Here is a 13,182-nt window from a genome sequence, read left to right on the forward strand (position 1 = left end):
GAGTTTAATCATGAAATCCATACATGGTATTAAGTACTACATAATTTATATTATGATGTATATATTTTTAGTAAATAAACTTTTCGTATTAATAACTTGACTAAATTAAATGAACTCCTTTAATGTTTTCTTTGTAGAGAATGATAAATATAATTTGATGTATCTATTTTTTAAATTGTTAATTACTCAATTGACCATAGTTATTTAGTATTACAATTGAGTAACATAGGAGTATAATAGTCACTATATAAAAGGGAAAAAACCACCACCCTATTCATCCTTTTATATATAGTATAGATAATATATTTTTCTTTGGATAAATGCTAATATATAAAGGGTATAAAAAAATTTTGGGGCCCTAAATTTTTAGAAAAATCCTAGGGCCCGAGGCGACTGCCTACTTCGTCTTCTCTCTGAACCGGCCCTATTGCTCGGCGTATACGGACAATGTTGTTCCATGACACGAGTAGGTGATAGAGCACAATATATGTATATAGTACCATATCATGTGTTATCACGTGCCAACCGTGGACGGACGATTTCATGTAACGATGCAGATTGAGAAGTATGTCTTTCCAGTAATTATTAATCCGCTCATGTCATCATGTCACTCTTTTACATACTTAAAGTAGTAATGTAGTAGTTGTAAAAAGAAAGAAAGATAATTAACTTGTGAAAGAAACAAAATGCATGCAGCTACGCATATATATAAATACGTTAAGGGTTTCAAATTTCCTGCATTATACCCCATTCATGTATTTCCGAGCCCAAGAACAGGTAATGTTGGTAGCCGATGTATGTAAATATGTTATGTCGATCAAATGATGAATGATGGTTCTCGTATTCTGTAATTTGTAATTGGTGCAGACTCTTGCACACGACTTGTACTCGTTCCACCACCTCAACCGCAAAGATGTTGACAATGAAGATGAAGAATAGTGAATCTGCGGCAAGAAATGGCCATTAGTTACTTACTTAGTTGATATGTTAATTTGTGAGATTAGATAAGAAGTAGAAGAATAGGAGAATAGAAGAATCAAGAAGAAGAGTAATTGAGTAGGAAGGTAATTTTATTCATATCCAGTGCTGTATACGTCCCAAGCTATATATACAATCTACTGGTAAACTAACCATGAGAAATAATGGCGATTAAAAAGGAAACAACTCCAAAAGAATAGGGAACCACTAATCACGTGAGTTCCATTTATTTAGCAACTAATTAACAACCATGACCAAGTCTTCTCTAGTCCATGTTGGCAATTAAAACATATCATTCCCTTCCCCTTTTAGAATCCTTGTCCTCAAGGATGAAGTTTGGGTAGGACTTTGAAAATCGCCATTGATTTTCCCAAGTTGCGTCTTCAGGTAGAGCACCAAGACACTTAACCAAAATTTCAACTTTTGGTCGATATTTTCCCTTCTGTATAATGCGACGATCAAGAATTGCTTCAGGCTGTGGGAGAATTGTTGATGAGTCCGAGATAGGTGGCAGTTGCGTTGAAATGGGAGGAGTTGAACCTATATGCTTTCGCAGCAAACTTACATGAAAAACATCATGGATTTGCGAACCAGCTGGGAGGTTCAGCTTATATGCAACTGGACCAATTTTCTCGATTATTTGGAATGGTCCAAAGTAACGAGGTGAAAGTTTAAGAGATCGTCGAAAAGCCACAGATTTTTGGCGATAAGGTTGTAACTTCAAATAAACATGATCTCCCACTGTGAAATGAACATCCCGGCGATGTCGATCAGCCTGACTCTTCATTATATCGGGAGCTTGCAACAAAAACTTGTTGGTCGAAAACCTACACGCAAGTGCACGTATCGTACAAGTAATATAGTGGACAATTAAGTCCGGATATCGAACCCACAGGGAATATTTAATTATCTAATCCTAGACGCTAAATTCTACCAATTATTATCAAGCTCACCCTACACAGTCGAATTCAGAGAGAATTAACTAAATTAAAATAAATTAAAAAGTAAATTAAAAAGACAAGAACACGAAAGCAATTTAAAAACGAAGATTAATCAAAGTAGACAAGCCTAGGATTTTATTCTTCCCCCTATGTGATTATTATTCCCCCAATTCCTTCAATTATACAAGCAATTAATCCGGATTATTAACCTGAGATGCTAATTTAATCATAACCCGCTTCCGCGTGTATTACGATTCTAATACTCTAGATTCAATTACTATATTCCTATGCAATTAATTCTAGAACACAGCATTAAGAACAAATCTCAATAATGGCTACCTAAGAGATTAACTATATTCCTATGTTAATACCACAAAGGCTCTTCTACCACAGTTCTAATTATTAACCCGATCTTCCGATTCATGCGATTAACAATAACATAAAAGCGCATAAAGTGGCCAGTTTCATGAACTTAATAAAACAAGTAGAAGAAATAATCCGGAATTAAAACTTGCATAAAATCATAGAAAAGGGTTCATAAATCCCACATAGGGTTCCAAATAAAATCCTAGAAATAAGAAAATTAGCTACTCATGATTAAAGGAAAAACACAAATAAAATAAGTCATAAACGATAAATCTATGCTTAGAGTCTTCGAATTCTTCGTCTTCGTTATTGCTTTGTTGCTCTCCAAATTGCGTAAAAAGATCCCTAATTGTGTGCTTGGCTTGGTCTTATATAGGGTGAAGAACTTGGGGAAGAAGGCAGTTTCCTTGTGCAATTAAAATCCCTTTACTGCGCTGTTTCGGGGTCTCGGACGGCCGTCCCATAATTTGAACTAAAACTCGGACGGCCGTCCGAGCTTTAAATCTCCTGATTTTAGTTTTTTCACTTTTGGCCCATATTTTCTCCAAATTTGCAGTTTTGACCCCATACTTTTTCAATTCTTCAATTTGTACCTAAAATACAATAAATCAACTTTTTAAGCACCAATTATCGTTAAAACACACCAAAAGCTCAAATAAAAAGATACGATAAAGTGTAAAAAAATACACTTAACACACCGCCAAACTTGAACTTTTGCTTGTCCTCAAGCAAAATCTACCAATAAGCAAATAACTCAACGATAACATCTCATCACATAGATCAATGGTCAACTTCACGTTTTCAGAACTTGTAATTATAATGACAATTCTTAGGCATTCGCAAGCTCAAAATTCAACAACACTTAGTCACTCACCATTACCAAAAACCACAATTCATACAATTGCTTCAAGCATCCAATATTTATAAATTAAAGATAGAAAGAATTTATACTTACATGCATATGCTTGACTCCAAATACTCACCAAATTATTCTACTCTACTAATATCGAACATTAAGCTATTGGGATCATTGGGGCTTTGTGGCTTTCAATAATTAGGCTCTTTGGTTCGAGGTGGGAAATATGGGTATATGTGGCTATTTTTCTTGAATTTAGGTGATTACGCCAAAATTTGAAAGATAGGCGCTTGAAACAATGAATTCACCTCTACGGACTTTAATAAACTCGATTCTTAAGAGTTCAAAAGTCTCCACTTTTGCTCTTAAGACAATGGGTCGAGCCTTCAAAACAATTCAACAACTAGTCCTTATTTCTCCCTTCTAGTCTCTTCCTCTTCTCTCTCATTTTTTTTTTTTTTTTTTTTTTTTTTTTTTTTTTTTATAATATATATATATATATATATATATATATATATATATATATATATATATGTATATATATATATATATATATATAGAAGCATATATATATTTATCTCTTTTTTTTTTCTTTTTTTTTTTCTTTTTTTTTTTTCGAAGAAGAAGAAGGACCTTATAAAAATTTTCAACCGAACTTCAAAGGTTAATTTTTCAAGAGTCTCCACTTTTCTACCTTATACACATGGCTAAAAGAAAGAACACCTTTTCTCCGAGGCTCAAATCAAGGTTCTAAGGAATTTCGATAAAAAGGTCGGCTTGAAAGGCTCAAACGGTTCAAAGAAGGCCCAAATCATATCCCAAATCACTCACTACTCAATACTTCATATCATAAATTTCATAAGGTGAGTCTTAAAACCGAATATAGCATGATCTAGCACAAATTAATTCCAAATTTAAAATACAAAACATTCAACAAAAGCAATGCACAAAATGTGATTCCTAGCAATAATTCACTTCTAAGTCCCGTTGAATCGAAAGCTAAACAAACATCAAATCCTTATCACATAAAAACAAGCAATTTCATCATCAAACATTGATCATCTCTCATCATCATAAATCATAGATGCATTCGACTCAAGCAATATTTTTTTTTTTTTTTTTTGTTCAAAGCAAATAATAAAAAACGGGAATAAATAAAACGATAACTAAAACAAAAGCATGCAACTAACAAAGAGAAAAAAAAATAAAACATAAATAGGGCGCACATAAAAGAAAACAATAGTTAACCACCCCCAAACTTAAAATTCACCTTGCCCTCAATGTGATTCGCCCGGAGTTTAAGGATAGAAAACACCTGTTTAAGCGTCGGGACCATCGTCGGGTTGCTCACCAACTCCACCTTGCGCATGAGCGTCACCATCTTCTTCATCATCTGAAAGCTCGGGTACCGGCGCAAATCAACAACAAACCACCTTGATTACATATTATATGTGTGTAGTTGGTAAATTTTCGGTGAAATTTGTCAAAGAAAAGGGAAAATTTCGAAAAAGGAAGGCTAGGGTTCGAAGTGGGGGAGAGAGAGGATTTGAAATTATGGAAATTGTTTTTTTTTTTTTTTTTTTTTTTTTTTTTTTCGCACGGCCGTGCGAAATTTAGGTGAAAAATCCGCACGGCCGTGCCCTTTCTCAAAATTGGGCAGAAGCCTCTTCAAGTTTCGCACGGCCGTGCGAAATTTAAGGGCAAAATCCGCACAGCCGTGCCCTTTTGCGTTTTTGGGCAGTAGCCCCTTGAATTTTCGGACGGCCGTGTGAAATTTAAGGGCAAAATCCGCACGGCCGTCCCATTTCCGGATTTTGTACAGTAGCCTCCCGAAATCTCACACGGCCGTGTGAGATTCCTCCCTTTTTCTTGCACGGCCGTGTGAATAATTGCATTTAGGTCCCTGCAAAATAAAAACTTCTTATTAGTGCCCCTGAAACTTTTTTTTTTTTTTTTTTCAAAAAAATAAAATAAAAACAAACTAAAAATTAACATAAAATAAGAAAAAAACGAAAGCTCGGGTTGCCTCCCGAGAAGCGCTAAGTTTACAGTCTTCAGCCGGACTTTGTCTCTTTATTTTTTTAAGCAAAGGTGACCAAGGCCACTTGACGTTCGCCACCATCTCCCCAATAGTGTTTCAGTCGATTTCCATTCACTTTGAATACTCGTTCCAGTTCACGGTCCTTGATTTCTATAGCTCCATGTGGAAAGACTTGTTGAACGATGAACGGCCCCGACCATCTTGATTTAAGCTTTCCCGGGAATAACCTAAGCCGTGAATTGAACAAGAGAACTTCTTGCCCTTTTTGAAATTGACGGTGCAAGATGTTGTTGTCATGCCACCTTTTGACTTTGCCTTTGTACAACCAATTGCTCTCGTACGCTTGCTCTCGTAATTCGTCCAACTCATTGAGTTGCAATAACCTTCTTTCCTTGCATTCTTTGTAATCGAAATTCATCTTTTTTAGCGCCCAATAAGAACAATGCTCCAACTCCAACGGTAAGTGGCATGCTTTACCGAACACCGCACGGTAAGGGGTCATTCCCAATGGCGTTTTAAAAGCTGTGCGATATGCCCATAGTGCATCATCGAGTTTTTTTGACCAATCCTTTCTTGTTGGGCCTACCACTTTTTCCAAGATATTCTTGATTTCGCGGTTCGTAACTTCGGCTTGCCCATTTGTTTGTGGATGATACGCGAGTGCAACCTTGTGCTTTACACCATATATGCCCATCAAGTTGTCAAATTGCTTATTCACGAAATGCGATCCACCATCACTGATAATTGCCCGTGGTGCTCCAAACCTAGTGAAAATCTGTTTCTTCAAGAAAGCACACACTACAGATGCATCATTAGTAGGGGCGGCTATTGCCTCTACCCACTTAGTAACGTAATCGACGGCCACTAAGATGTATTGGTTATTGAATGAAGGGACAAAAGGTCCCATAAAGTCAATACCCCAAACATCAAAAGGCTCGACTTCGATCATCGTGTTCAATGGGAGTTCATGGCGCGCCGAAATATTGCCCGTGCGTTGGCACCGATCACAAGTAATAGCAAATTTATACGAATCTTTAAAAAGAGTGGGCCAAAAAAAACCTGATTGAAGAACCTTACGTGCTATTCTTTCGCCTCCATAATGTCCTCCATAATCCGAACCATGGCAGTGAAAGAGTATGTCTTGCTGCTCATGTTCCGGGACACATCTTCGCACCAACAAATCACTGCATTGTCTAAAAAGAAAAGGCTTTTCCCAAAAATAAAATTTTACATCATGCAAAAATTTCCTCTTTTGATGATAATTGAGATTCGGTGGAAGTACTTGACTAACCAAATAATTTACATAATCGGCAAACCAAGGTACCTTATTATCAAAAGCAAGCAACTGTTCATCAGGAAAATTTTCATTAATGCAAATTCTATCGCTTTCGTCTACATCTTTCTCAAGTCGAGATAGATGATCGGCTATTTGATTTTCACTACCCTTTCGATCACGAATTTCAATATCAAATTCTTGCAACATTAAAATCCACCTAATGAGTCTAGGTTTTGCATCCTTTTTAGTAAACAAATATTTGAGGGCAGCGTGATCAGTAAAAACAACAACTTTGGGTCCTAACAAGTAAGAGCGAAATTTTTCGAAAGCAAAAACAACAGCTAATAACTCTTTTTCCGTAGTGGTGTAATTTAATTGTGCATCATTAAGAGTTTTACTAGCATAATAAATTGATCGAAAAATTTTCTCTTTCCTTTGACCTAAAACGGCGCCAACCGCAAAATCACTAGCATCGCACATAAGCTCAAACGGTTCATCCCAATTCGGTACGCAAATAATAGGAGCGGATACTAACCTTTGCTTAAGCTCGTTGAAAGCTTGAAGACACTCACCATCAAAATTGAATTTTGTCTCCTTTTCGAGAAGGTTACAAAGGGGCTTGGCAACTTTTGAAAAATCTTTGATAAAACGCCGATAAAAGCCCGCATGTCCAAGAAAACTCCTAATGCCTTTGACCGAAATAGGTGGCGGAAGATTTTCAATTGTGGAGATCTTTGCTTTGTCCACTTCCAAGCCTTCTCGCGAGATTTTATGCCCAAGCACAATTCCTTCGTGCACCATGAAGTGGCACTTCTCCCAATTTAGCACCAAGTTGGTTTCTTCACACCTGCGCAAAACCTTAGCCAACATGCAAAGACAAGTGTCAAAAGTATCACCGAAAATAGAGAAGTCATCCATAAATACTTCTAAACCGTTCTCTACCATATCGGTGAAAATAGCCATCATGCACCGCTGAAAAGTAGCAGGTGCATTACATAAACCAAAAGGCATGCGTCTAAATGCAAAAGTACCATAAGGGCATGTAAATGTGGTTTTGTGTTGATCATCCGGTGCAATGGCTATTTGATTATATCCCGAATATCCATCTAAAAAACAATAAAATTCTTTACCTGCCAATCTATCAAGCATTTGATCAATGAAAGGTAAAGGAAAGTGATCCTTTTTAGTGGCTTTATTTAATGTCCTATAGTCCATGCAAATTCGCCAACCCGTTGTTGTTCTAGATGGAATTAATTCATTATTTGCATTACGGATAACTGTCATACCTCCTTTCTTAGGAACACATTGAACGGGGCTTACCCATGCGCTATAAGAAATCGGATAAATGATACCTGCGTCGAGCCACTTGAGAATTTCCTTCTTGACTACCTCTTTCATAATGGGGTTGAGACGCCTTTGCTGTTCTACTGACGGATGTTGTTGATCATCCAAGATGATTTTGTGCATACACAATGAAGGGCTAATTCCCTTGATATCCGCAATTTTCCATCCAAGTGCCGTCTTGTGTTCCCGCAGTACCTCCAATAGCCTTTGTTCCTGCAAAGTAGATAGAGATTGTGAGATAATTACCGGCAAAGTATCATTCTTACCGAGGTAGGCATATTTGAGGTGTGCGGGCAATTCTTTCATCTCAAGCTGTGGTGGTTCCTCCAATGATGTTTCGAATGCCTTGGGGGTGGTGAGGGTGGCCAAATCCAAACTTTCAAACTTTTGCCGAGCGAGAAAATCGCCGGAATCTAACCAACAAATTTGCTCCTCCACTCTTTCATCTCCACAATCGTTACCTACAACCAAAGATGCTTCCAAAGAATCCAAGTGTAACGAATCAAAATTTTCAAAAGAACAAGAATCCACTACATCGATAGAAAAACATTCATTAGAGTTGTGCGGACGCTTAATTGCATTAAAAACGTTAAATTTAATAGTTTGGTCATGCACCGTCATGGTGAGATCCCCACTAGCACAATCAATAACAGTACGTGAAGTAGCTAAAAACGGCCTTCCCAAAATAATTGGGATTTCTCTATCTTCATCCATATCAAGAATCACAAAATCAGCAGGAAGCATAAATTCGTCAACCTTCACTAAGAAATCTTCTAAAACCCCCTTTGGGTAGACTAGCGACCTATCGGCTAATTGGAGTGTTATAGCCGTTGGTTCAATTTCACCCAACACAAGACTCTTATATGTCGAAAAAGGCATAAGGTTGATGCTAGCCCCTAAATCAATGAGTGATCGAAAAAATTTATCTCCTATTGTGCAAGGGATAGTAAACTTACCTGGGTCGCCGAGTTTTTGAGGAAGAGGTCTCGTAAGGATTGCACTACACTGTTCGGTGAGTTGAATCATCTCGTTTCCTTGCAATTTTCGTCCCTTTGTTACGAGTTCTTTGACAAACTTCACCCACTTCGGCATTTGTTGGAGTGCTTCGATGAGAGGGATATTGATACGGATTTCCTTCATCTTGTCAACAAAGCTTTGGTATTCGGCATTTAACTTCGGTGGTTGGAACCTTTGTGGGTATGGGATGGGAGGAACCGGTGTAACCTTCGCCCTTGAAGTTTTGCCTTGAACGTTTGTGTCCTTTTCCGCCGCCTCGGTCGCCTTTGTTTTTTCATTATTTTTCTCCTTTCTAGGGGCTTCATCCAATTGGCGTCCGTTACGTAGGCTCACCGCTTGTACTTGCTCGTTTTGCCTTTTTCTTGGGTCATCCGTGTTTGATGGCAATGCCCCTTGCGGACGATTCTCTTGATTCAAAGCAAATTGGGCGAATTGATTCTCCAAGTTCCGCAGCGAGGCTTGGGTGGCAGTCATGAATTGGGCCAATATCTCCTCCGTGCTTGATTTTTGGGCCGGTGGATTGTTGCCTTGATAGATTTGTTGAGGAGGGGCTTGATTTTGGAATTTACCTTGAGGTCTTTGATACCCTTGGCCTTGTTGATTTCCTCCATATTGCCCTTGTGATCTCCACCCTTGATTTTGGAATTGGCGAGGCGCATTGTTGACGTAGTTGAGCGACTCCGCATCTTGTTGGCATTGGAGCGTGTAGTGACTTCCACCGCAAATTTCACATGGAGACTCAACGGCTTGGACTTGTTGTGGTGGACTTGCTTTGATGTGCTGCAGAAGGAGTTGATTTTGTTGAGCAATTTGGGTCACTTGAGCTTGAAGAGCCGTAATTGCATCTAACTCCAACACTCCGGGAACTTTCTTGGATCCACTAACCGTCCTCTCGCTTGACTTGGCAAACCGATTTTGAGCAATTTGATCTAACATGATAAATGCATCCGGTATCGATTGACTCATAAAATTTCCCCCGGTTGATGCATCCAAGACCGTTCGTGCATTCTTGTTAATCCCTTGGTAGAAGATGTGGATTTGCCGCCATTGTTCGACTCCATGTGTTGGACACTGCCGCAAAAGAGTTTTAAATCTCTCCCATGCCTCGTATAATTGCTCGCCTTGCTCTTGGAGAAAATTGTGAATTTCTCGTCGGATTCTCTCGTCCTTCTCGGGTGAGCTGTAAACTTTCATGAAGAGGTTGAGGAGTTGAGACCACGACGAGATAGAGTGGGGGGCTTGGGACATCAACCACTGGCGAGCTCTTCCTTGTAGGGAGTGCTTGAAGAGAATTAATTGAAGCGCCTCTTGGGAAACGCCGTTTTGACGGTGGGAATTACAGGTATCTAGAAAATTGACAATGTGAAGATGGGGATCTTCACCTGCCAACCCACTAAATAGCCCGTTATTTTGGAGCATCGTCAAAAGGCCTTGCTTGATCTCAAAATTGTGCGCCTCAATGGGTGGATATTGGATGCTAGGACGGAATCCGTCATGAGTCGGGATTATGTAATCTTGAAGTGCCCGTGGCCTAACTGCTGGCTGTACTGGAAGTTGAGGGGGTGGGTCTTGGACTTGGTTTCCGTTGGCCTCGAGTAAATTACCCGCTGCTCTGCGTTCTTCGTCCTCCATTATATTGTTTGCGCGTTGAAGTCTCCTAGCGGCTCGAAAAGTGCGTTCGATTTCGGGATCAAACGGTTCTCTGGCAAGATCGAGTCTCCTAGGCATACACCGTACCTAAAACAAAAATAAAATAAAACAAAAATTAAATGGGTGAATCGTGAAAATTGTTCAAATCTAGAGCTAGAATAAAATAAATAATTAAAATATTCCCCGGCAACGGCACCAAAAACTTGTTGGTCGAAAACCTACACGCAAGTGCACGTATCGTACAAGTAATATAGTGGACAATTAAGTCCGGATATCGAACCCACAGGGAATATTTAATTATCTAATCCTAGACGCTAAATTCTACCAATTATTATCAAGCTCACCCTACACAGTCGAATTCAGAGAGAATTAACTAAATTAAAATAAATTAAAAAGTAAATTAAAAAGACAAGAACACGAAAGCAATTTAAAAACGAAGATTAATCAAAGTAGACAAGCCTAGGATTTTATTCTTCCCCCTATGTGATTATTATTCCCCCAATTCCTTCAATTATACAAGCAATTAATCCGGATTATTAACCTGAGATGCTAATTTAATCATAACCCGCTTCCGCGTGTATTACGATTCTAATACTCTAGATTCAATTACTATATTCCTATGCAATTAATTCTAGAACACAGCATTAAGCACAAATCTCAATAATGGCTACCTAAGAGATTAACTATATTCCTATGTTAATACCACAAAGGCTCTTCTACCACAGTTCTAATTATTAACCCGATCTTCCGATTCATGCGATTAACAATAACATAAAAGCGCATAAAGTGGCCAGTTTCATGAACTTAATAAAACAAGTAGAAGAAATAATCCGGAATTAAAACTTGCATAAAATCATAGAAAAGGGTTCATAAATCCCACATAGGGTTCCAAATAAAATCCTAGAAATAAGAAAATTAGCTACTCATGATTAAAGGAAAAACACAAATAAAATAAGTCATAAACGATAAATCTATGCTTAGAGTCTTCGAATTCTTCGTCTTCGTTATTGCTTTGTTGCTCTCCAAATTGCGTAAAAAGATCCCTAATTGTGTGCTTGGCTTGGTCTTATATAGGGTGAAGAACTTGGGGAAGAAGGCAGTTCCCTTGTGCAATTAAAATCCTTTTACTGCGCTGTTTCGGGGTCTCGGACGGCCGTCCCATAATTTGAACTAAAACTCGGACGGCCGTCCGAGCTTTAAATCTCCAGATTTTAGTTTTTTCACTTTTGGCCCATATTTTCTCCAAATTTGCAGTTTTGACCCTATACTTTTCCAATTCTTCAATTTGTACCTAAAATACAATAAATCAACTTTTTAAGCACCAATTATCGTTAAAACACACCAAAAGCTCAAATAAAAAGATACGATAAAGTGTAAAAAAATACACTTAACACTTGCAATAGATTATAACGCAAGTCACGCAAAATAGAGTCCCTATCGCGTAGATACTCATCTACCGCCTCAATCCGTGAAGTGCCTGGAATATATGATCCCACGCTGGGAGGGGGAATGCCATACACTGCCTCAAATGGTGTTACTTTGGTCGATGCATGGACCGATGTATTGTAACTAAACTCAGCCCACAGAATCCACTCAACCCATTTTCGTGGCTGGTCTCCAGCGAAGCAACGAAGATATTGTTCTAAGGTGCGATTTACCACTTTGGTTTGGCCGTCGGTTTGTGGATGATAACTAGAAGTCATGTCGAGTGTAGTACCTTGGAGTCGAAACAAAGTCTGCCAAAAAGAACTCACGAATACCTTGTCACGATCACTAACTATGGAAGTTGGAATCCCGTGAAGTCGAACGATATTGTCAATGAAAACCTTAGCTACTTTAAGAGCTGTATATGTGTGTTTCAACGGAATGAAATGAGCATATTTAGAAAGTCTATCCACCACGACCATGATTACAGTAAACCCATTTGAGGGGGGCAGCCCCTCTACAAAATCCATGGATACTTCCGTCCATATGCGATCTGGAATAGACAATGGTTGTAACAATCCGGCACGCCTCATGCAATCCGTTTTAAAGCGTTGACAAGTCTCACATGTTTGTAAGTATTGCTTTACTGCACGACTCATATTAGACCAAACGAAAGAACGCTTAACTCTAGCTAAGGTCTTATGAAACCCAAAATGACCACCTACTGGAGACGAGTGACAATCAGCTTGATTTTCCTGGCCTTTTTTGTATTCAATGACGTAGTCATATCCAAGAATTTTGGGCAGCCAACGTGTTTGAGCTGGAGTTGTTATCCGCTGCTCCAACAAATACTTGAGACTTCTTTGGTCTGTTCGAACGATGAATGGCTTGCCGAGTAAATAAGGTCGCCACTTACGGACTGATTTAACAATAGCAATCATCTCCTTCTCGTACGTGGACAATGTGAGTGCTGACCCTTTAAGAGCTTCACCGAAATATGCAATTGGCCGATTATTTTGTGACAAGATGGCACCTATTCCAAGTCCACTTGCATCACATTCTATAACAAATGGCTTTGAGAAGTCAGGAAGATTCTCGACGGTGAGGTCAAGGCTTGCTTCAACCGATTTAATGCCTTGGTCGCTTCTGGACTCCATCGAAAGCCTTCTTTCGTTAGCAATTGTGTCAATGGTGCCGCAATACTTCCACTACTAGAAAATCGCAGTTTAGCAACGGACAAATCCGACGCTAAACAACACTATTCCGTCTCTAACCATCCTTTTGCAAC

At 38.7% G+C, this 13,182-nt stretch overlaps 1 protein-coding gene across 1 annotated transcript; it reads right to left on the bottom strand.

Moving 5' to 3' along the window:
* Window positions 1–1,270: 1,270 nt before the first annotated feature.
* LOC148771662 (uncharacterized) lies at window positions 1,271–1,765 on the bottom strand. Its single transcript, XM_088815166.1, has one exon. The coding sequence runs from the start codon at window positions 1,763–1,765 to the stop codon at window positions 1,271–1,273; it is 495 nt and encodes a 164-aa protein (XP_088671292.1).
* Window positions 1,766–13,182: the final 11,417 nt, after the last annotated feature.

Source organism: Erythranthe guttata, chromosome 3, assembly GCF_056151865.1.
Source record: "Erythranthe guttata isolate IM_541 chromosome 3, IM_541, whole genome shotgun sequence".
In the NCBI taxonomy this organism is placed as follows: domain Eukaryota; kingdom Viridiplantae; phylum Streptophyta; class Magnoliopsida; order Lamiales; family Phrymaceae; genus Erythranthe; species Erythranthe guttata.